This window comes from Mastigoproctus giganteus, chromosome 8 (assembly GCF_048544385.1).
Source record: "Mastigoproctus giganteus isolate SK-2022 chromosome 8, ASM4854438v1, whole genome shotgun sequence".
In the NCBI taxonomy this organism is placed as follows: domain Eukaryota; kingdom Metazoa; phylum Arthropoda; class Arachnida; order Uropygi; family Thelyphonidae; genus Mastigoproctus; species Mastigoproctus giganteus.
Window position 1 is genome coordinate 208,474,654 of NC_143582.1, and position 23,276 is coordinate 208,497,929.

A 23,276-nucleotide genomic window follows, 5' to 3' on the forward strand; every position below is an offset into this window, starting at 1 on the left:
CATTGGAGGCAAATTGCTGCTATGGATAAAGGTGTGGTTGAGGGGGAGAAGACAGAGAGTGGTAATCAATGGACACTGCTCATCGTGGACTAATGTTATTAGTGGAGTCCCTCAGGGTTCAGTGTTGGGTCCTTTGTTGTTCTCTGTATTTATAAATGATATTGATGATGGTATATCAAGCTTAATGTCCAAGTTTGCAGACGATACGAAGGTTGGCAGGGTTGTCAAGGACACTACTGACACTATGCTGCTGCAATAGGATCTGGAAAGGTTGAGCAGATGGGCTAAGAGGTGGCAAATGAAGTTTAACATTGACAAATGTAAAGTACTATATATGGGAAACAGTAACCCCAGATCAACGTATCAACTCTGTGGTACTACACTGACAGTGGTAGAGAATGAAAGGGACCTGGGGGTGATTGTGCAGGCAGATATGAAGTTCTCTGAGCAGTGCAGACGGGCTGCAAGAGTAGCTCATGGTGTATTGTCAATGATATATAGGAATTTTTCTAGCAGGGATAAGGAGGTGATTATTCCCTTGTATAAGGCAATGGTCAGGCCACACCTAGAGTACTGTATACAGGCCTGGAGGCCTCATTTCAAGAAGGATGTAGAGCTGCCTGAACGAGTAAAGAGAAGAGCAACAAGATTAGTGAATGGAACAAAGAGGTGCTCTTATGAAGAAAGGCTTAAGTTTTGCAAATTACAGTGTCTGGAGACTAGGCACCAGCGAGGTGATCTGATAGAGGTGTACAAAGCCTTGAATGGTTTGAGCATGCTCAATGCTGATGGGATTCTTCCTCTTGCTCAGAATAATCACCTGAGAGGGCATAAGTTCAAATTGAGGAAAGACAGATGTAGGATAGATGTGCAGAAATTTGCCTTTAGCCAGCGAGTGGTTGGTAGGTGGAACAGACTTCCATCCCTTCTCGTGGAAGTTGATAGCCTAAATAAGTTTAAGGCTCAGCTGGACAGGTATTTTGAACGAACAGAGGGGTGAAGTGGGAGTGGTTTTTTTTTTTTTTTTTTGGCTGATGCTGCATAAGCTTGCTTTCTTGCATCAAATGCCTCTACTAATGCTAATGCTAATGCTAATGCTAATTAGGCGTGAAACCTCTGAGAACAGACCCCCAGACATGATTATTGGCAGAAGGCAGGCTGGTGGGGGTGGCATTATGGTCTGGGGAACGTTTTAAGGCATGGCTAGGTCTGCTGATACGTCTGTAGGGCACCCTAAATGCAAATGGTTACTTATCAATCGTCGCCGATCGGGTACACTCGTACATGTTGACCATGTTCCCTGAGGGCGTGGTATCTATCAGCAAGACAATGCACCATGCCATGTCACCAGAATTGTCTGTGAGTGGTTTGAGGAGCACGAAGAGGACTTCAAGCTACTCCTTTGGTCACCGAATTCTCCGGGATCGTAACCCAATTGAATATATATGAGACCACCTGGATCGACACATCAGACAGATGGATCCTCCACCAAGGAACCTACAGGAATTCCGTGGTGCACTGCAGTCTGCATGGTCACAGATACCTGTAGCAACCTTCTGCGGATTTATTGAGTCCCTCCCACGGCGGCTGGCTGCTGTGCATGCTGTGAAAGGCACATATTCTGGATAATCGGTAGGTGGTCATAATAATGTGACTGGACTCTGTATTATACAGGGTGTCTCAAAAATATTTGTACAAAGGTTTAGGGGAGGTAGCTAACATCTAAAGGAATGTGAATCGCATAGGAACCCATAACCAGAAACGTCACTGTAAGTCGGTACACGGCGCTGTTCATCAGTTTGCGAAAGGGGAAAATTTCTGGTTTACTCATTCAAGCAGTAGTCGCCGCATGAAGAGCATGCATCGATATATGAACTGTGAGCTGGCAGACATGCACCTAGTGTATGGATTACCAGAGGGCAATGGATGAGCTGCTCAACGAATTTATGGAGAACGCTTCCCAGACAGATATGTACCGGACCACTGTTTGTTTGTGCGTGTGCATCAAAATTTGTGCAATTATGGGTCATTTGGAGGTAACAGGAGTAGTGAGAGCAGACCACGTTCGACACGAACTCCGGCCATGGAAGAAAGTGTGTTGAATGCCGTCCAGAATAATCCTACTACCAGCACACGTCCTGTTGCTTCTGCTTTAGGAGTGTTTCATTGCAGTGTACAGTATGTCCGGCACGACGATTCCTTACACCCCTTTCATTTCCAAAGCATTCAGTTACTGCTCCCCCAAGGTCATCCTGCATATGTGGCTTTTACGCAGTGGTTTCTCCAAGAAAGTGTTCAAGACTTGAATTTTCCAGCCTATGTTTTGGTCACGGATGAGGCTTATTTCACTTGGGAAGGCTTATTCAATCAGCACAATGCTCATGTGCGGGCTCACGACAACCCACACGGTGTGCGCCCCCATGCGGCACAACATCACTTCACAATTAACGGGTAGGCAGGTATGGTCGGCGACTGCTTAGTCGGCCCATACCTGTTACCATCCCGCATGAACTCTGCTAAATATCAGATCTTTCTTGAACAAGTTCTACCAGGGTTACTTGACGATGTTCCAGCAAATGTGAGATGCAACATTTGGTTTCAACATGACAGGGTGCCTGCCCATTATGGAAGGTGTGTTCGTGACCATTTGAACAGGCATTTTGGGCATCGATGGATTGGCCAGGGAGGACCCATTCCCTGGCCCTCATGCTGACCTGAATTATTGAGCCTTGATTTCTTTCTGTGGAGCCCTCAAATCTATCGTGTATGAATCACCGGTGGAAACGGAACTGGATCTTGTGGCGAGACTCGTCTGCGCTGCTGCTACTGTCATAGAAACTCCAGGTGTGTTCGACCGTGTCTGCCAATCCATGCTGCGTCAGTGTCACGCATGCATCGCGTCTCATGGTGAGACCTTCGCGCATCTGTTGTAACATCATGAAATGCATCCATCTCGTACTCCATTGTTAATATTATGTCAAAAATAAATGTTTGCCACTAATTACTGTCTTGTGTCATTTCTGCTTCTTGTGCCTCTGCTACTACTTTCCTGTGACGTTTCCAGTTATGGGTTCTTATGCGATTCACATTCTTTTTTGGTTTGGTTTTTTTTTTTTTTTTTTTTTAGGAGCATTAGCAACTAAGGCCATATTGCTCCGGGATATGCGGTGGTCATTCCCTGACCTTTCCGCATCCTCTGTATTTGGTGGTGACGGGCTCGAACCCCGGTCTAATCAAGAAGCGTGTGCTACGCACTGCTGCTCCTTCCCACCTGGCTACGGAGGCGCCTGATTCACATTCCTTTAGATGTTACTTACCTCCCCTAAACGTTTGTACCAATATTTTTGAGACACCCTGTATATATAAAGTTTCTTTATTGATTGATTAATAAAAATGGAAATTTCCTAAAACAAGTTAACCAGAAATGTTCACAAAAAAAGAATTAAAATAACAGAAAAAAGCAAGCTTACCCTGCTGTTTTCTGTAGGTCTATTTGACCCAAAATAAATTTAGGCTCCTTATATTTTTATTATTACAATTAAAGTCTGCCTGATCTTTTATCACTTTATTTATGCATATCAAAGTAATTATTATACAAGTGCAGTTTTTATTTGCACATTTCATTTTGTTATCTAAATTAAAACTGTTACACTTGTTATGATCAGGTCAATACAACCAAGTATGCTGATGACATCATCATCAGCCATTTTCAACCCACTGCAGGATGAAGGCCTCTCCAGAAACTTTCCAGTTCCTTCTGTTTTGTGCAATGGCCATCCATTTACTACCCATAAACTTGTGAATTTCATCTGTCCATCTCCGTTGTTGTCTTCTAGGTTTTCTTCTAGCCCCTCTTGGGTACCATTCTGTTATTTTCTTATCCATCTGTCATCATGTCTTTAAGCTATGTGTCCTGCCCACAAGACCATTTTAGTTCTTTAGTTTTGATAAGAATGTCCTGTACTTGAGTTTGCTGCCTAATCCATGTGTTTCGTATATTAAAATCTAATTCCCAATATAATTTGTTCCATTCTTCGCTGTGTAGTTCTCATCTTCTCTTCTATTCTTTTGGTGAGTGCCCAAGTTTCACTTCCATAAGTCATTGTGGGAAGTATACATTGGTTCATTATTTTACATTTCAGACAAATTGGGATATTGCTCCTCAGTATGTGACTATCTTTCCTGAATGCTATCCATCCAAAATTTATTCTTCTCTCAACTTCCAGTCATTTATCATTATTACAGCTGATGACTTGTCCCAGATAAGTATATGACTCCACCTTTTCAATTACGGCTCATTCAATCATTATATCCCTTCCTGTGGCATACTTGTTCATCATTACTTTTGTTTTAGCCATATTCATCTTTAGTCCAAAATCCTTACTAACTGTGCATAACTGATTAAGATTTTCCTCTAATTCTTTGAGATCATGGCTTATGACCATAATGTCAGCTGCAAATCATAAATGGTTTAGGTACTCTCCATTCACATTGACTCCTTTCTGCGACCAGTCTAATCTTCTGAAAGCTTCCTCAAAGGCAGCAGTAAACAGCTTCAGAGATAATGTGTCTCCTTGTCGAACTCCTTTCTCAAATTTAAACTTACTACTGTCTTTGTCTAGTCTAATAAAGGAGGTAGCGTTCTCATATATTTTCTTCAAAATCCTAATATATGGGATATCTATGCCTTGCTTTTCCAGTGCCTGAAACATTGCCTTATGCTGTATGGAGTCAAATGCCTTTTCATAATCCACAAATGCCAGGCATAATGATGTTTTATATTCATTTGCTTTCTCCATTAGCTGTGATATTACATGAAGGTGAGCCATGGTTGAGAATCCTGTCCTAAAGCCAGCTTGCTCTTTCGGTTGATTCTCATCAAGTATTCTTTCTAATATGTTAGTAATGACCCTTGTGAACAACTTGTAGATGTGGGATAACAAGCTAATTGGTCTATAATTTCCAATTTCTGATTTATCTCTTTTTTTATGCAGTAAAACTATGATTGCATTATTCCACTGTTTAGGCATCACACCTTTTCTAATACATTTTGTGACGAGTCTTGCCAGTTTTTGTGTCATGTCTCTTCCTCCCAATTTTAACAACTCTACAGTAACTTCATCTTCCCCCGGGGCTTTCTGATTCTTCATTTTTTTCAACGCATGTTCTACCTCATCAGGAAGGATATCGGGTATGTCGTATGTGTTACTAATTTGCGATCCACCTTCCCCACTGCTGGCATCATTCCCTCGCTCCTTGTGTAATTCTCTATAGTAGTCTTCTGCTATTTGAATTATGCCTTCTCTGCTATTTATAAGTACAGCATTGCTATTCTTCAGTTTCAGTATCATTTGTCTTTCTATATTACTGCTCATGGCTGTTGATTTAAGTCCTTTGTTTTCCCTTAACGCTTGTTCTACTTTTCTTGTGTTAAATCTTCTTATGTCCTCTCTGAGTCTCTTTCTAATGGCTTTGCATAACTCGGTATACTCAATTTTCTCCTTGTCAGTGTTTATCTTGCTCTTCATTTGTCGTCTTTGGTTCATCATGACAAGTGTTTCTTGACTAATTTTTTCTTCTTTAGATTTATTTTTACCTATAGGTTACTTGGGCTTGATCACTTTCAGAAAGTTATTACAACTTTTGTCAATATCTTGGCAACTCGTCAATATCTTGGTCCTGAGCAGTCTGCAGAAGATCAAACTTGTTCTTAAGTTCCAGTACATAGTGCTTTTTCTTCTCTTCTGTTATCTCAAAGACCTTTGTATTATTTACTCGAGTCAGTGTGTACGAGTATGCTGACATACTTGTACACAATATGCCAAAGTGTAATAACATGGTGCTGGCTGCTGAATCATGCAAATAACTATGTGAAATGGCAAGAGGATATCTATGCAAGCTTTTACAAGTCACTGCATATTACTTACAAATTGAGAACTGAGGTTTTTACACATTTTATATTTTTCTAGCTAAGTGCTAGGGTGGTTTTGTTGACAGTAAATGATAATTATGGCTTCATAAAATTCATTATGATTCATAAATTTCTGAGTGATTGTGAAATTGAATTGTATTTTATCTGATAGGTCAGAAGTGTGGGAATCATACAAGTGGTGAAAGTGAACTATACTTTTAAGATAAAAAACTATCCATTAAGAGAGAAAAATACTGACAAATGCAAATATACCTCCTTCATTTATTCTGCATATTCCTTTAAAGACTTTAAACAACTTAATCAAGTCACCCCTGGGGTATGTACTTTCCAGGCTCTGCTGTCCTGAAAACTAGACATCTTCTAAGATACCCAAGACAACCTTCAGCATGCCCAACTAATCTAGTTGCCCTTCATCCCATCCTCTCCAGAAGTTCTATGTCTATTTTTAGGTGATACCTCCGGCCATGAATACGATATAAATAATGTGGTCTTACTAGCAAAGCACTTATGAATGATTGACAGCACATAAAAAACCTTCCCGGTCACCTACTTGCAGTGGAAGTAAATTTTTATGGTTTTATTTAGTGCAACGAAAAATTGTAACCCCTAAAAATTCCTCATCCTAAACCATCTTCAAATCAATATTCCCTAGTGTGTTCAAATCAATATTCCCTAATATTACCCACCACAGAATTTCTTTTTCCCAAATGCAAAATGTTACATTTATCAGGATTAAACTTCTCTTGCAATCTTTCAGAGCATATGTAACCAGTCAAATCATACTGAAAGAGCATAGCCTGATTCTAATTTTAGGAAAATCAGAAACAAGAGGGGGGTGGCCCTAACACTGAACCCGGAGACCCCACTAAAAACACTAGTCCACTCTGAAGAATATCCACTGGTTAACACTACCACCCTTTTTATTTCCTTTCACTCAGCCAGCCCCTGATCTATGTAAGGATCTTTCTGGAAATCTCTATATGTTTGTTTGTACAGTTAACCTCTCATGGGGGGACTGAATCAAAAGTTTTACTAAAATCTAGGTATATATTACTGAAACTGTTTCCAGCATCTGTTTTATGATTTCATCACAGTAATTAACCAGATTTGTCAGGTTAATTCTATTGTATCATTAATCACTTATTCCAATATATTATCTATCACAAAAATCAAACTCACTAGTCTATAGTTATTCATCTTCACCTTAGCTTCTCAACAGCACTGCTAACTGTACAGTGCACTCGTTTGCTACATTTAATACAACTGGATGCATCCTATCCACTTCAGACTAGATTAGATCATGATTAATATAATCCTGTGTCATAAGTAGCTTGTTCAGTTTCAAACATTTGCACATTGACAGAAGAAACATACACAGTGATATTATAAAAAATTCATTCTAATTGGGCTTCCAACCTTATCAGGAGAAAAGAGACAACTGAGGTAATGGACATTGTATAATCAATTACCATTCAACAAAGTGAGAAACCAGATCTTGGGAATTATTAATGGAAAAACTGAAATCACCAATACACAAGGTTGCAAGATTAAGAGGGATAACCTATTACTAACAGCCAGATATAGATAACTATTAAGAATAGTTAGCTATACTTAACATCACGTTCCTGGACAAATTATTAAAAGAAATATCAGTAACCCTAATTTGAATAGCAAAAGCAAGTTTCAATGAGCAAAGGTTTGGTGTCTATCCTAGATCATCTGTAATCCTTTAAGTATTATAAAAGTGAATAAAGTTCTGTTTTTTGACATATTCAAAATCCACTTATCACCAAACATGAAGTTCCATGTTAATATTTCTTACCTCTCTGGCCCTACTGTGAAATGCAACTGCCTGTTCCAAGATCTGACGCCGCTGTTCCAATTGTGCATTCAGATCCTTCCACGCCAAACCAAGGTTTTCTGCCATGGCAGAATAAACCTCTGCTCGGGGTTTCTGATTTGAAATAAGCTCATCAGCCTGTCGTAATAATTCTTCTACTGGACTTTGTTTAGTCTGCAGAGAAAACAAACACCTTTAACATAAATAATTTCGTGAAACACCCATGTAAAATCAGCAATTATCCACATATTTCTTAAAAATTATGATTAATTTAAAATATAAATATAAAATATAAAATATTTTTAATATATTGCAAACCATTTTATAATATTTTATAATTTCCCAACAGTAAAAAGTTAGGAAACATTATTGTGAGCCTGAGAGCACAGGAACACGTTTCGATTTACCTTGGTTCGAGTCCACATGACCAATAAATACAGTTAATGATATTCATGTAAAAATAATTATTTATAAATCCCCATCTGGCATAATCCACACTATGTGATGCAAGAAAACAAGTGTATGAGCTTATGCAGCATCAAACAAAAAAAAAAATCAAACCATTCCCTCCAAATGCCTGTCCAGTTCCTCCTTAAATTTATTCAACCTATCAACTTTCACAACGACAGATGGAAGTTTGTTCCAGCAATTAACCACCTGCTGGCTAAAGGCAAATTTCCACACATCTATTCTACATCTGTCCTTTCTTAATTTGAATTTATGCTCCCTTAGGTTCGTAATCTGAACAAGTGGAAGGATCCCATCAGAATTCAGCGTGCTCAACCCGTTCAAGGCCTTATACATCTCAATCAGATCACCGCGCAGGTGCCTAGTCTCCAGCCACTGCAATTTGCAGAACTTAAGCCTCTCTTGGTAAGAGAATCCCTTCATTCCTCTCACCAATCTTGTTGTCCTTCTCTGTACACGCTCAAGTAAATCTACATCCTTCCTAAAATGAGGCTTCCAGACCTGTATGCAGTACTCAAGGCGTGGCCTAACCATTGCCTTATACAGAGGGATAATCACCTCCTTCTCCCTACTAGCAAAATTCCTATATAACATTGACAAAACCCCATGACCTGCCCTGGCAGCCTGTTTGCACTGCTCAGAAAACTTCATATCTGACTGCAAAATTACTCCCAGGTCTTTTTCATTTTCTACCACCTTAAGTGTAGTACCACACAGTTGGTACGTTTCTCTGGGGTTACTTCTACCCATATGCAGTACTTTGCATTTGTCAAGGTTAAACTTCAGTTGCCACTTCTTAGCCCATCTGCCCAAATTATCTAGATCCTGTTGCAGTAGCACACTGCCATTACTGTCATTAACAACCCTGCCAACCAGAACATTTATTTACTAGAATACCTGTGGCAAATACTTTGCCAAAACCGTTTCAGAGAAGAAGTAAGGTTTAATATCGAAAAAAAATTTACAAAAACCTTTCTCTCAGCTCCCTTTGCTGCTAGCTAAGGTGTCAGTGGGATGGACTCAGGTAAAAACATGATTTGATATTTTTTCCACATATGACTACATTTTGATATTTTAAATCATATGACTATATCATCCAAAGTGTTTAGCAGTGGCAGTATGAAATGTCATCATACTGCCACTGCCAACATTTTGCAGCAGCAGTATGATGTTATTTCATGTGAAACCAGTGTTAAATGTGATGAAACCAGTAATGAAAATCATGGGATGAAACCAGTACTAAATGTTAATGTAATGAAAGCAATGCTAAGTGTTAGTGTGATAGAATCATGCTGCTAACTGACGAATAACACTTACAGACCAATGATGATTTATCACTTTGGCTGATTCACTAATTAAACACCAAACAAATTTAACTTCAATAAATGTTTGGAAATATATTGGATACTACAAAATATAAAAATAATTAAAAAAATAAAACACTGACCACAATGGTAGTTGCTCTAGGAGTGCCATAGAAATGCTTGGAAATTACAAAAAGAATGAGATGGAAAATCTCTAAGGGTAATATAGGGAAGACCTTATAAGAAGTTCTTAGAAGCTACTAAATAATACATTCTACACATCAGAGTCAGCTCGGGAGTATAGAGCACCCCTAGGCTACATTGACTCATGGCACCCCCTCCCACCGATGAGAAGATTTTCATTTTTTAGAATGATTAATTTTACATTTTATTTACTTACAAAAAGTAAATTATATACAATATAACACTAAATTTAAAATAAAAAATAAAATTCTCAAGAACACAGTATACAAATTACAGCATACAAATTAAGATGGTAGAAGGCCATTTCAAAATATCGTTTAAAAATATGTAAAACTAATTCTTAAAAGTTTTAATATTTTTTGTTTTTAACATGTTAACACGTGAAATACGCAAATTTTTTCTCGCGGGCTTTGTTTTTGGGAGGAGGGGGACGACACTGGAGCCCTCTAAATCTTGCTGCCCCTAAGCCAGTGCCTACTCAGCCTTACCCTAAAGTTGGCCGTGCTACATATGCATGGCCTATAATCAAAGTAACAATGTTTTACCTGAAGCTTTTCTAGCACTAATTCATGCTGCTGAAAGAGTTCTGTTGCTGCTTCTAAAGTATCGCCAATATCTGTCATTGCAGGATGCATTTCTTGAATTTTCAGTTGCAACCATTCTTTACTCTGTAAGAAATAAATTATAAAAATGAGCATTTTTTTTTTATGTTAGATAAATAAAAAAAAAACTCTTAGTGGTTAAAACAGAGATTCTCAATGGCTGTGCTAAAACACTTTATGGATACTACATGCTACAACACATGATTAGGAAAAACTGAATTCAAATCATTCAGAATTACTCATTAAGTGTGTCAATATAGAATCTCTCAAATCCAAAGGTTTAAGAATCACTGAGTTAAAGTGATCTAATATTAGTATTGGCAAGAGGCATATTTAGTGCAGGGAAGCCACAGGCTTTTGCTGCACTAGCCAAAAAATAATAAAATAAATAACTAAATAAAAATAAACATAATAAAAAAAATGCTTAAAAATACCGTATTTTGTTTTAGTGTAAATATTTTTTTAACTCTATTTGGGGTCTGACAGACTGCGCCATACTGTTTATATAATGTTTCTGGACTTACAATAAATTAATTTTTTATTTGTAATTTTTTCATATTAAATGTATTTCTGTTTCAATTTTTTTTTAATTTATAATACTTCAACTTTTAGGTTTCAGTAAAACTGTTAAAATTAAAATAAGTTTAAATAAATTATTTAAATATTTAAATATTTTACTGAAATCTTTTATGTTTTAGTGAAACTGTTAAAATTAAAATAAGTTTAAATAAATTATTTAAATATTTAAATATTTTACTGAAATCTTTTAGGTTTCAGTAAAACTGTTAAAATTAAAATATGTTTAAATAAATTATTTTGTTATATAACACTTTTTGCAAAACAAAATTAAAAAAGTAAAACAAATAAAGTTTTCAAAAAAGCTTTCCTTTGTAAAGGAAGGAATAAACACCCTAAGACTAACCATAGCGGGCTAGGCAAGTCAATCACTGCTACTCGCAACAATGATCAATTGGAATGTTACCAGATTGTAAAGACTAAACAAAAACCATAATGGACTGCAAAACTACAAAACCACACATTAATATTAATAGCTGTGCTATTTGTTAATTAACATTTTCATTTAATTAGTCTTACTTATTCATATATGCTTAATTTATATATTTATTCTCTTGATTAGTACTGTAATTTTTTCTATTAACTGCTTTAGTTTGTTGTGTAGAATTGATTAATACATAACGCTTCACAACAAATATGAAATCATCTATGTATTTATGTATAAATACATGTACATGTATTTGTACATGTAGTTCTTTACAATGAAGCCAAAAAGTCAGATTAAATAAATTTTAGATTTAACAGTCTGTCACATCTAGCTGTAAGCAAGGCCGGCCCCAAAATTTGTGGGGCCCTGTTCAAGAATTACTTGTGAGGCCCTAGGGTCCTGTGCAAAACTTATGTGGGGTGTTTTGTAATAGTGATTTTTTTTTTTTAATTTTTCAAATTTTACAGTAACTAAGACAATTAAATAATTTTATATTATACTGAACAAACATTTTAAATATGAATAATATTTAATACATTGATCAACAATTTTGACCGTTTTAGCATGGTGCCCTGTTCGACAGAACCTGTTGAACACGTTTGTGGCCAGTACTTGCTGTAAGGTAAGGAATTTTAGTAACAGGGCAGTGGCAAGCTGGTATTTATTAATCAATGGATTCACTACTTTAAAAAAGACTAAGCAAGCAAAATACACACACAATCTATTTTATATATATTATATTTATATTATATTATATTCATATTATATATTATATTTTAATATGTATATTATTTTTTTATATTTTATTTTATTTTTTTCTTTTATTTCTCTTCTGAAAAATAGTGTCTGAATCCAGCATTGAATTAACAGGGTTAGCCAAACCCAGGATTTCTTATCAACTTCTACAGAAGGAAAAGTTTCTTATCAACTTATTTCCCTACTGGAGGCCAGAAAATCATACACGACATTCCTGAGCCTATATATATTATGAATAAAGTTGCCACCAATATGATTAGAGAAGGTATTAGTAGTTGGAAATGATGCAAAAATAATAATAATAAAATAAACTTTCCACATCACCTCTCTAGTAATTTGTCTAGTTCTTCCTTAAATGTATTTAACCTATCCACATCCACCCTAAGTGTGGCATTACACTTAGGGTGGTAGAAAATGAAAAAGACCTGGGAGTAATTGTGCAGTCAGATATGAATTTTAAGAGCAGTGCAGACACGGCTGCCAGAGCAGGTCATGGGGTATTCGCAATGATATACAGGTATTTTGATAGTAGGGAAAAGGTGATTATCCCTTTGTATAAGGCAATTGTCAGGCCATGCCTTGAATACTGCGTACAGGTCTGGAGACCTCATTTTAGGAAGGATGTAGAGTTCCTTGAGTGAGTACAGAGAAGGGCAACAAGATTGGTGAGAGGAACAAAGGAGTCCTCTTACTAAGAAAGGCTTAAGTTCTGCAAATTGCAGTGTCTGAAGACTAGGCACCTGCAAGGTGATCTGATTGAGGTGTTTAAGGCCTTGAATGGGTTGAGCATGCTGAATTCTGATGGGATTCTTTCGCTTACTCAAATTATGAACCTAAGGGGGCATAAATTCAAATTGAGAAAAGATAGTTGTAGAATAGATGTGTGGAAATTTGCCTTTAGCCAGCAGGTAGTTGATTGCTGGAAAAAACTTCCGTCTGTTGTGGAAGTTCATAGCTTAAATAAATTCAAGGGGGGAACAGGACAAACATTTTGAAGGAATGGATGTCTGAAATGGTTTTGTTTTTTGGTTGATGCTACATAAGCTTGCTTTCTTGTATCACATGCCTCCTCTACTACTACTACTACTACTACTACAACACCAGATGTTAGTTTGTTCTGATAATAAAATATCCCACTGGCTAAAAGCAAATTTCCACTTGCCTATCTTGTAACAATCCTTCAATTTAAATTTATGCCCCCTCTCCTATGTGTGTGTTGTCCGAACAAGGGTGCAGGCAAATTCCGAAAATTTTGTCATAAAAAATACACATTTTTAAAATTTTGTTCTCTAACGAAAAAAAATATATTTGCTAAATGTTATTTATAGGAGAAAACTGTTTCCTAATAACAATTGCCAGTTTACAACCTTAACAACATAGTGTCAAAACTGTTTTCAATCTTTTTTTCAGACACAGAACACTTTCGAAAGGTTAAGAAATTGGCAGAACTAGTGACCAGATAAATGGGCACATCAAAAAAGTCCACTGTCATAGCTCACATGAAAAATACCCACAAGAAAATTACTCACACGGATAAATGCTCACAATATTTTTAGTTTACAAAAAACATATTACATTAGGCAAGCGAAGGCAGATTACAAGAAATCTTTGGCAAAGGATGCTAAAAAAAAACAGCAAGGATTTCTTTATTTATATAAACTCTAAAAGGAAGGGGATGAATCAGATTGATCCACTTGATATCGATGGTTCGACAGTTGATGATCCTGCTCATATAGCAAACAAACTGAATGAGTATTTTGCATCTATATTCACATATGAGGATTTATTAAAGAAGGAAAATACCAGAAGTTTATAAAATTGTAACAGGTTGCGTAATGATTTTGTAAAAACTGAGATCAAAGTGCAGGAGAAATTGTTGAAGTTAAACATAAGAAAGGCACCTAGGGTGGATGGGATCTATCCAGTTATATTAAAGGAGGCAACAAAGGAAGTAAGCAAACCCTTAACCATAATTATGAGAACATCCTTTGACTCAGGGAAAGTCCCCACGGACTGGAGATGTGAAATGTGTCCCCAATTCACAAAGAGGGATTGAAGAGTGACATAAGTAATTATAACCAGTTAGTTTAGCTTCTCTTTCCAGGTAAAATAATGGAGTCACTAGTTAAAGATGAATTGCAGGATCATCTAGACAAGACTGCAGCAATAATTCAGACATGGCATGGGTTTGTTAGGGGGAAAGTCTTGACTGACAAATTTGATTGGCTACTATGATGTGGTTACAAAGGAACTGGATGCAAAAAATAATTTTGATATCATATACTTGGATTTCAGGAAAGCTTTTGACACTGTTGCGCATGGAAGACTACTGTACAAATTGGAGCAGTGTGGTATTAAGGATAAGTTGCTAAAATGGATAAAAGGGTGGTTGAGTGGGAGAAGATAGAGAATGGTAATCAATGGATACTGCTTTTCGTGGACTAATGTTATTAGTGGAGTCCCACAGGGTTAACTGTTGGGCCCACTGTTGTTTTGTATATTTATCAATTATATTCCCTGAAAAACAAGATGCAGGATATTTCAGAGACTGCTGGAAGTCATTGCAGTACAAGTAAACACATGGGTTGTGTTAGGGTAGCTAAGAATAGAAATAGATGCATGTATACTTGCGTGTACACCAATGCTAGGAGTTTAGTAAATAAATTTGATGAATTTGAGGTATTGCTCAAAACATCAAAGGCAGATATTGTTGGGATATCAGAGACGTGGTGTCACACAGATATAAGGAATGCAGAACTGGAATTTGGGGAGTACAACGTCTACAGAATGGATAGACAGGATAGGAAGGGAGGAGGGGTTATGCTATTAGTTAAGAAACACATAAAATCCAAGGAAGTGAAGCCAGTCGACATCGATGGACAGGGCAATGTCGAGTCAGTTTGGTGTGACATAAGCATAGGTAAATCAAAATTGAGAGTAGGAGTGTGCTATAGGCCTAATGACTCTGATGAGTGTAATAAGATACTGTACAGGGAAATAGAATGGGCCAGTAAATCAGAGAGTCTTATAATGGGGGATTTTAATTTCCCAGATATTGACTGAATTTGTGGGTTGGTCACTCACACACTAGCAAGGCTTTTGTGGATTTATTGGATGATTGTTTTCTACACCAGCATGTTCGGGAGGCAATTAGAGGGAGTAATACTCTTGATCTGATTATCAGTAGTGATTCTTCATGCATTAAGAATCTGCAGATAAAGGAACCACTAGGTGGCAGTGATCACAGTGTGCTGAAGTGGGATTTACTCAAGGAGGTAACTACCATCAGAGGTAAAGGGAAGGGTTTTTGCTTTCGTAAAGGCGACGATGATGGTCTGAGAGAGTATTTAAATTCTATACAGTGGGGCCAACTGATGATGTTACCAACAGCAAATTCAAAATGGGAAGCATTCAAGGAACTAATCTTGGAAGCTACCAGGCTTTACATACCAACCAAGAAATATTGTTCAAGGTTCAGGCCTAAATGGTTGTCAGATGAACTAATGAGACATATGGCAGAGAAGAAAAATGCATGGGATACATACAAATTAATGGGTGACATGGAAGCCTATGATAGATATAAGTTGGCCTGTAACCAAGTCACAAAGGAGATTAGGCAGGCAAAGGCAGATTATGAGAAATCCTTGGCAAAGGATGCAAAGAAAAACAGAAAACAGTTCTTTACCTATTTAAACTCAAGAAGGAAAGGGATGAATCAGATTGGTCCGCTGGATGTTGATGGTTCAACAGTTGAGGATCCTGCTCAGGTGACTAACAATCTAAACAAGTATTTTTCATCTACATTCACACATGAGGAGTTATTCAGGAAGGGGAATGTCGTAGGTGAAGTAAACATTGGCAGTGAGCCAGATGATTTTCTAATAACTGAGAGGAAAGTGGAGGAGAAATTGTTGAGGATAAACATAAAAAAGGCACCCAGGGTGGATGGGATCTATCCATTTATATTAAAGGAGGCAGCAAAGGAAGTAAGCAAACCCTTAGCCATAATTATGAGAGCTTCTTTGGACTCAGGGGAGGTACCCATAGACTGGAGATGTGTAAATGTGACCCCAATTCACAAAGGAGGATCGAAGGCTGACACAAGTAATTATAGACTTGTTAGTTTAACTTCGGTTCCAGGAAAATTAATGGAGGCACTGGTTAAAGAAGCACTGCAGGATCATCTAGACAAGAATTCAGTTATAGCTCAGACACAGCATGGTTTTGTTAAGGGTAGGTCTTGTCTGACCAATTTGATTAGATACTATGATGTAGTCACAAAAGAACTGGATGCAGGGAATAACTTTGATATTATATATTTGGATCTTAGAAAGGCTTTTGATACTGTTGCGCATGGAAGTCTGCTGCACAAATTGGATCAGTGTGGCATTGGAGGCAAATTGCTGCTATGGATAAAGGGATGGTTGAGTGGCAGAAGACAGAGAGTGGTAATCAATGGACACTGCTCAACGTGGACTAATGTTACTAGTGGAGTTCCTCAGGGTTCAGTGTTGGGTCCATTGTTGTTTTCTATATTTATAAATGATATTGATGATGGTATATCAAGCTTAATGTCCAAGTTTGCAGACGATACAAAGGTTGGCAGGGTTGTAAAGGACACTACTGATGCTATGCTGCTGCAACAGGATCTGGAAAGGGTGAGCAGATGGGCTGAGAGGTGGCAAATGAAGTTTAACATTGACAAATGTAAAGTACTACATATGGGAAACAGTAATCCCAGATCAACGTATCAACTCTGTGGTACTACGCTGACAGTGGTGGAGAATGAAAAGGACCTGGGGGTAATTGTGCAGGCAGATATGAAGTTCTCTGAGCAGTGCATACAGGTCTGGAGGCCTCATTTCAAGAAGGATGTAGAGCTGCTGGAACGAGTACAGAGAAGGGCAACAAGATTACTGAATGGAACAAAGGGTTGCTCTTACGAAGAAAGGCTTAAGTTTTGCAAATTACAGAGTCTGGAGACTAGGCATCGGTGAGGTGATCTGACAGAGGTGTATAAGGCTTTGAATGGCTTGAGCATGCTCAATGCCGATGGGATTCTTCCTCTTGCTCAGAATAATCGCCTGAGAGGGCATAAATTCAAATTGAGGAAGGACAGATGACGGATAGATGTGCAGAAATTTGCCTTTAGCCAGCGGGCAGTCGGTTTGTGGAATAGACTTCCATCACTTGTTGTTGAAGTTGATAGCCTAAACAAATTTAAGGCTCAGCTGGACAGGTATTTCGAACGAACGGAGGGGTGAAATGGGAGTAGTGGTTGTGTGTGTGTGTGTGTTTTTTTTTTTTTTTTTTTTTGGCTGATGCTGAATAAGCTTGCTTTCTTGCATCATATGCCTCTACTAATGCTAATGCTAATATTGATGAAGGTATATCAGCCTTAGTGTCGAAGTTTGCTGATGATACAAAGGTTGGCAGGGTTGTTAATGATAATAATGGCAGTATGCTACTGCAACAGGATCTAGAAAATTTGGGTAGATGGGCTGAGAAGTGGCAACTGAAGTTTAACATTGACAAATGCAAAGTACTGCATATTGGTAGAAGTAACAACAGAGGAACATACCAACTGTGTGGTACTACACTTAGGGTGGTAGAAAATGAAAAAGACCTGGGAGTAATTGTGAGTCAGATATGAAGTTTTCTGAGCAATGCAGACAGGCTGCAAGAGCAGGACATGGGGTTTTGTCGATGATACACAGGAATTTTGCTAGTAGGGAAAAGGAGGTGATTATCCCTTTGTATATCCCTTTGTATATTTGAGACCTCCAGACCTGTATGTACTGCATACAGGTCTGGAGGTCTCATTTTAGGAGGATGTAGATTTGCTTGAGCATGTGCAAATAAGAGCAACAAGATTGGTGAGGGGAATGAAGGGAGTCCTCTTACCAAGAGAGGCTTATATTCTGCAAATTGCAGCAGCAGAGGTGATCTGATTGAGATGTACAAGACCATGAATGGGTTGAGCATGCTGAATTCTGATGGGATTCTTCCGCTTGCTCAGATTACAAACCTAATGGGGCATAAATTCAAATTGAGGAAAGACAGTTGTAGAATAGATATGTGAAAATTTGCCTTTAGCCAGCAGGTGGTTAATTGCTGGAACAAACTTCCATCTGCCGTCGTAGAAGTTGATAGCTTAAATAAATTCAAGGAGGAACTGGACGAACTTTTAGATGGTATGGTTGTATGAATTTTTATTTTATTTTTGGCTGATGCTACATAAGCTCATATCCTTGCTTTCTTGCATCACATGCCTCTACTATTACTATATTACTGTTATTTCATATTTCAAAATGTAACAAAATGTTGAATTTATATATTTTATTTCTACTTCTATACAATGTATTTTAATATAACTTTTAATATAAAACATAATAGCTGCATTCAAATGTTTGTAAGGGAAATTTCAGGAAATAAAATGCTCTGGTTTTATTGCAACTAAAGCCTTTCACTTTATTTATAAAAATAAATTATTTTTTTCTGTCTTACAAAGTGAACAGCAAACACGTTTTGGTTTTTTATCAACAAACAACTAATTCAGACATATTTCAGTGATTTATTTATTTGTCAAGGATTTTAATAGAATTTTCATTACTGTAAGTTAGCCAATCTCTTCCAGTATTTCAGTTTATCTTATACATGCTTATATTCCTGCAAAAAATTGGCAACCAAGTCATGCAGTGCATCATATCTTCTCTTTTTTACCTCTAGACAACCTGCCTGTGCATTAGCCAGTGTCAATCTGTGGCAAGCCAGGTCCCTCTTCATTCCATCAAACAAAAACCACACATTGGGATGACTGCAGTGGAATAGGGAATTAAGTGCATTGTGAAATCCCTCACAGCAGTTTGTAGTTTTAGGCGACCATTCAAGAGCTCCATCATGTTGATTCCATATTCTTATTGGAAACTTGGGATCTCTACGGGCTGCACCCTCAATGCATGTGGAAAAGAAGTAACTGAGAACCTCATTATAGATATCTTCATCTGGAAATGGGGCGGCAAACTCATCAAAGACCTCCTCACATCATGGACCTCACATCAAAGACCTCCTCACATTCATGCAAGCCTTCCAAAAATCCACTAAAACCTTTTGAGGCACCAGATTTGGAACCAACAGCTTCGTGATTTCAAACATTCTATTATAAGTATCCAAGTTCTCTTTCTGTAACAAAATGTAAATATGTGGCAGATATGAGTTACCCACCTTGGCAAAATAAGTTTGAAACTTTATCAAAGGTGCCATCTCCATAAATTGTATCTTTGTTCAATTCAACCAAGAGTTCTTTATCACTTAAAACCAGAATGAATTCTCTCTGATTCATCCACACCTGAATCATGAAGTATCATTTAACGGTACTTCTCAGGAATATCAAAATTTATTGTTGTTGGATCAGGCAAATGACCGTCTTTTCTGTGATTGAGAAGATTTCTCACAAGGGCATATTGGCCAGTACATCGTTATTCAATTCTGACAACACATTCCCCATCACACTGCGAGGAGTAGAAATAACTACTCTCATGTATTGCCTCATTTTGCTTCTGGCAACGTTGGCTTCTGCATTTTGAGGACAGGGATCATAACAATGTTTGGTTGGTTGTTGTACTATGTTGCCATCTTTTTTCTTCATAACTGAATGACAATTGAGGGTGCAACAGGTAGAGATCCCCAGTTTCCAATAAGAATATGGAATCAACATGATGCAGCTCTTGAACGGTCACCTAAAACTACAAACTGCTGCAAGGGATTTCACAATGCACTTAATTCCCGTTTCCACTGCAGTCATACCAGCGTGTGGTTTTTGTTTGATGGACTGAAGAGGGACCTGGCTTTCCACAGTTTGACAATGGCTAATGCACAGGCAGGTTCGTCTAGAGGTGAAAAAGAGAAGATATGATGCACTGCATAACTTACAGATTGGCTAACTTATAGTAATGAAAATTCTATTCAAATCCTTGACAAATAAATAAATCACTGAAATATGTCTGATTTAGTTCTTTGTTGCTAAAAAAAACCAAAACGTTCACTGTTCACTTTGTAAGACACAGAAAAAAATAATTTATTTTTATAAATAAAATAAAAGGCTTTAGATGCAGTAAAACCAGAGCATTTTATTTCCTGTAATTTCCCTTACAAACATTTATATCCAAATATTCTATTTTATATTAAAATCAAAAGTTTTATATCAAAAGTTATATTAAAATACATTGTATAGAAGTAGAAATAAAATATATAAATTCAACATTTTGTCGCATTTTGAACTATGAAATAATTTATTTTTTGTAAACTAAAAATAATGTCAGCATTCTTCTCTGTGAGCATTTTTCTATGTGAGCATTATAGTAATAGAGACATGTTGCAAGGAAACAAGTGTATGAGCTTATGCAGCATCAGCCAAAAAAAAAAAAAAAATCACACCATTCCCTCCAAATGCCTGTCTCCAGTTCCTCCTTAAATTTATTTAACCTATCGACTTCCACAAAGACAGATGGAAGTTTGTTCCAGCAATTAACTACCCTGATCTGATAGGAACTAAAGGCAAATTTCCGCACATCTATTCTACATCTGTCTTTTCTTAATTTGAATTTATGCCCCCTTAGGTTCATAATCTGAACAAGTGGAAGGATCACATCAGAATTTAGCGTGCTCAACCCATTCAAGGCCTCAATCAGATCACCATGCAGGTGCCTAGTCTCCAGCCACTGCAATTTGCAGAACCTAAACCTCTCTTGGTAAGAGGATCCCTTCATTCCTCTCACCAGTCTTGTTGCCCTCCTCTGTACACGCTCAAGCAAATCTACAAAATGAGGCCTCCAGTCCTGTACGCAATACTCAAGGTGTGGCCTGACCATTGCCTTATACAGAGGGACAATCACTTCCTTCTCCCTGCTAGCAAAATTCCTATATATCATTGACAAAACCCCATGACCTGCCCTGGCAGCGTGTCTGCATTGCTCAGAAAACTTCATATCTGACTGCACAATTACTTCCAGGTATTTTTCATTTTCTATCACCTTAAGTGTAGTACCTTAAGTGAGAAAAAAAAGACCTATAAACTGTTCCTACAAACTAAATACCTACATCTACACATAAAATATAAAAAGCTTCGAGCAGAAGTCAGAAAACTAACCAGAAGAATCCGACGAGATGACTGGGATAAATTTGTTAAATCTTTAGAACGTGATATCACGGGCCCACAGAGAAGAGGTTTTAAAATTTCTAGGAAATTACAACTAGACACAAATGATCGAATAAAAACCAACTCCATCTCCCAAGCAGAATGGAAGCAACACTATTCCAAACTATGGTATAACCCAGGCACTAGGGAATTGGAAGATGAATCTGTGATAACCAAAGATGACGAAAATATAACAATGGAAGAACTAGAGTTAATATTACAAAAATCAAAAATCGAAAAAGCCCAGGCATAGACCATTTGAATGTAGAACTATTTAAATATGGGATCACCTTACTAAAAAACGCACTACTAAAATTATTTAACATCATATGGCATAAGCAACAGATACCCAAAGACTGGGAAACAAGAATAGTAATCAATTTACACAAAAAAGGCTCCAGAAATAAACCTAACAACTACAGAGGGATAACATTGCTGTCAACTGCTGCAAAGCTATACTCTAATATACTAAAAAATAAACTTAATAAATACAGTGAACAATTCTTTGAAGAAGAACAATGTGGGTTCAGAAAAGGGAGAAGCACAATAGATGCCATTTTCTCACTACAGCAAATTTTGGAGAAAAGAAGAGAATTCAATCTACCAACATTTCTGCTCTTTATTGATTATGAAAAAGCATATGACAATGTAAACCGGGAAAAACTTTGGCAGATTCTACGTGAAGAAAATATTCCTACCCAACTCCGGAAAGCGATCCAAAGCCTATATAAAAACTCAAAAGTCTGTATAAAATATTCTAATTGCCAACTATCAGACCTAATTAACACCAATAAAGGAGTGAAACAAGGATGTGGACTATCACCAAATTTATTTAATATCTACATCAATAAAATTCTTAAAGAATGGAAACAAACAATTAACAATGGAACAACAGGAATAAAATCCAAACTATATTATATGCTGATGATCAAGTTATAATGGCAAAATCCAAAGATGAACTACAGATAGCAGCAAATGAACTTAATAAAATAGGTAAAAAGTATGAGATGAAAATCTCCACCTCAAAAACAAAATCAATGGGATTATGTGGAAAAAACATACAAAGAGTCAAAATTGTTATTGATGATAAAATAATAGAACAAATATCTGCCTTCACCTATTTGGGAAATTTAATATCAAATGAAGGAAAGACATCCACATTAAACTACAAAAATATAATAAAATGAATGGAATGATTAAACGTCACTTCGGAAAACAAATGACAACTGAAACAAAATTACTACTACACAACATCACTTCAAAACCAGCCCTCTTCTACAGCTGTGAGACTTGGGTCATAAATAAGAAAGATGCACACAAACTAGATGCAGCACAAATGAAATTTTTAAGACCATTATTAGGCTTTACAAGACTAAACCACCAAAGAAATATAGATATCCGCGAGAAATTAAAAGTAGATAAGAGTAAATGACATAAAACGGTATCAGGAAAAATGGATCAGCCACGTAGAAAGAATGAACACAGACCGGATCCCAAAATTAGCCTTTAACTACAAACCTACAGGCAAGAGAGATGTTGGTTGACCAAGACAACGATGGTGAGATCAAGACCACCTCCAAGAGCTACAACGGAACAGGTCTTAAAAGACCTAAGCCGGACCAAGTTCTTGATGATGAAGTGTAGCACCACACAGTTGGTACGTTTCTCTGGGGTTACTTCTACCCATATTCAGTACTTTGCATTTGTCAAGGTTAAACTTCAGTTACCACTTCTTAGCCAATCTGCCGACATTTTCTAGATCCTGTTGCAGTAGCACACTGCCATTACTGTCATTAATAACCCTGCCAACCTTTGTATCATCTGCAAACTTCAACACTAAGCCTGATATACCTTCATCAATATCATTGAAAATATACAAAACAACAGAGGGCCCAACACCAAACCCTGTGGAACTCAAATAACATTAGTCCATGAAGAGCAGCGCTCATTGATTACCACCCTCTATCTTCT

The 23,276-nt window shown here is 37.2% G+C and overlaps 1 protein-coding gene across 1 annotated transcript in view; it reads right to left on the reverse strand.

The window, feature by feature from the left end:
- LOC150082232 (uncharacterized) overlaps positions 1-10,416 on the reverse strand; it is a 1,008,282-nt gene extending 997,866 nt beyond the window's left edge. Inside the window, exons 1-2 of the mRNA XM_090379191.1 lie at positions 10,294-10,416; positions 7,755-7,946 (exon numbers count right to left, since the gene is read on the reverse strand). Coding sequence (XP_090235317.1) covers positions 7,755-7,946; positions 10,294-10,383 — 282 coding nt within the window. The 5' untranslated portion in view covers positions 10,384-10,416. The remainder of the gene's footprint in view (positions 1-7,754; positions 7,947-10,293) is intronic.
- Positions 10,417-23,276: the final 12,860 nt, after the last annotated feature.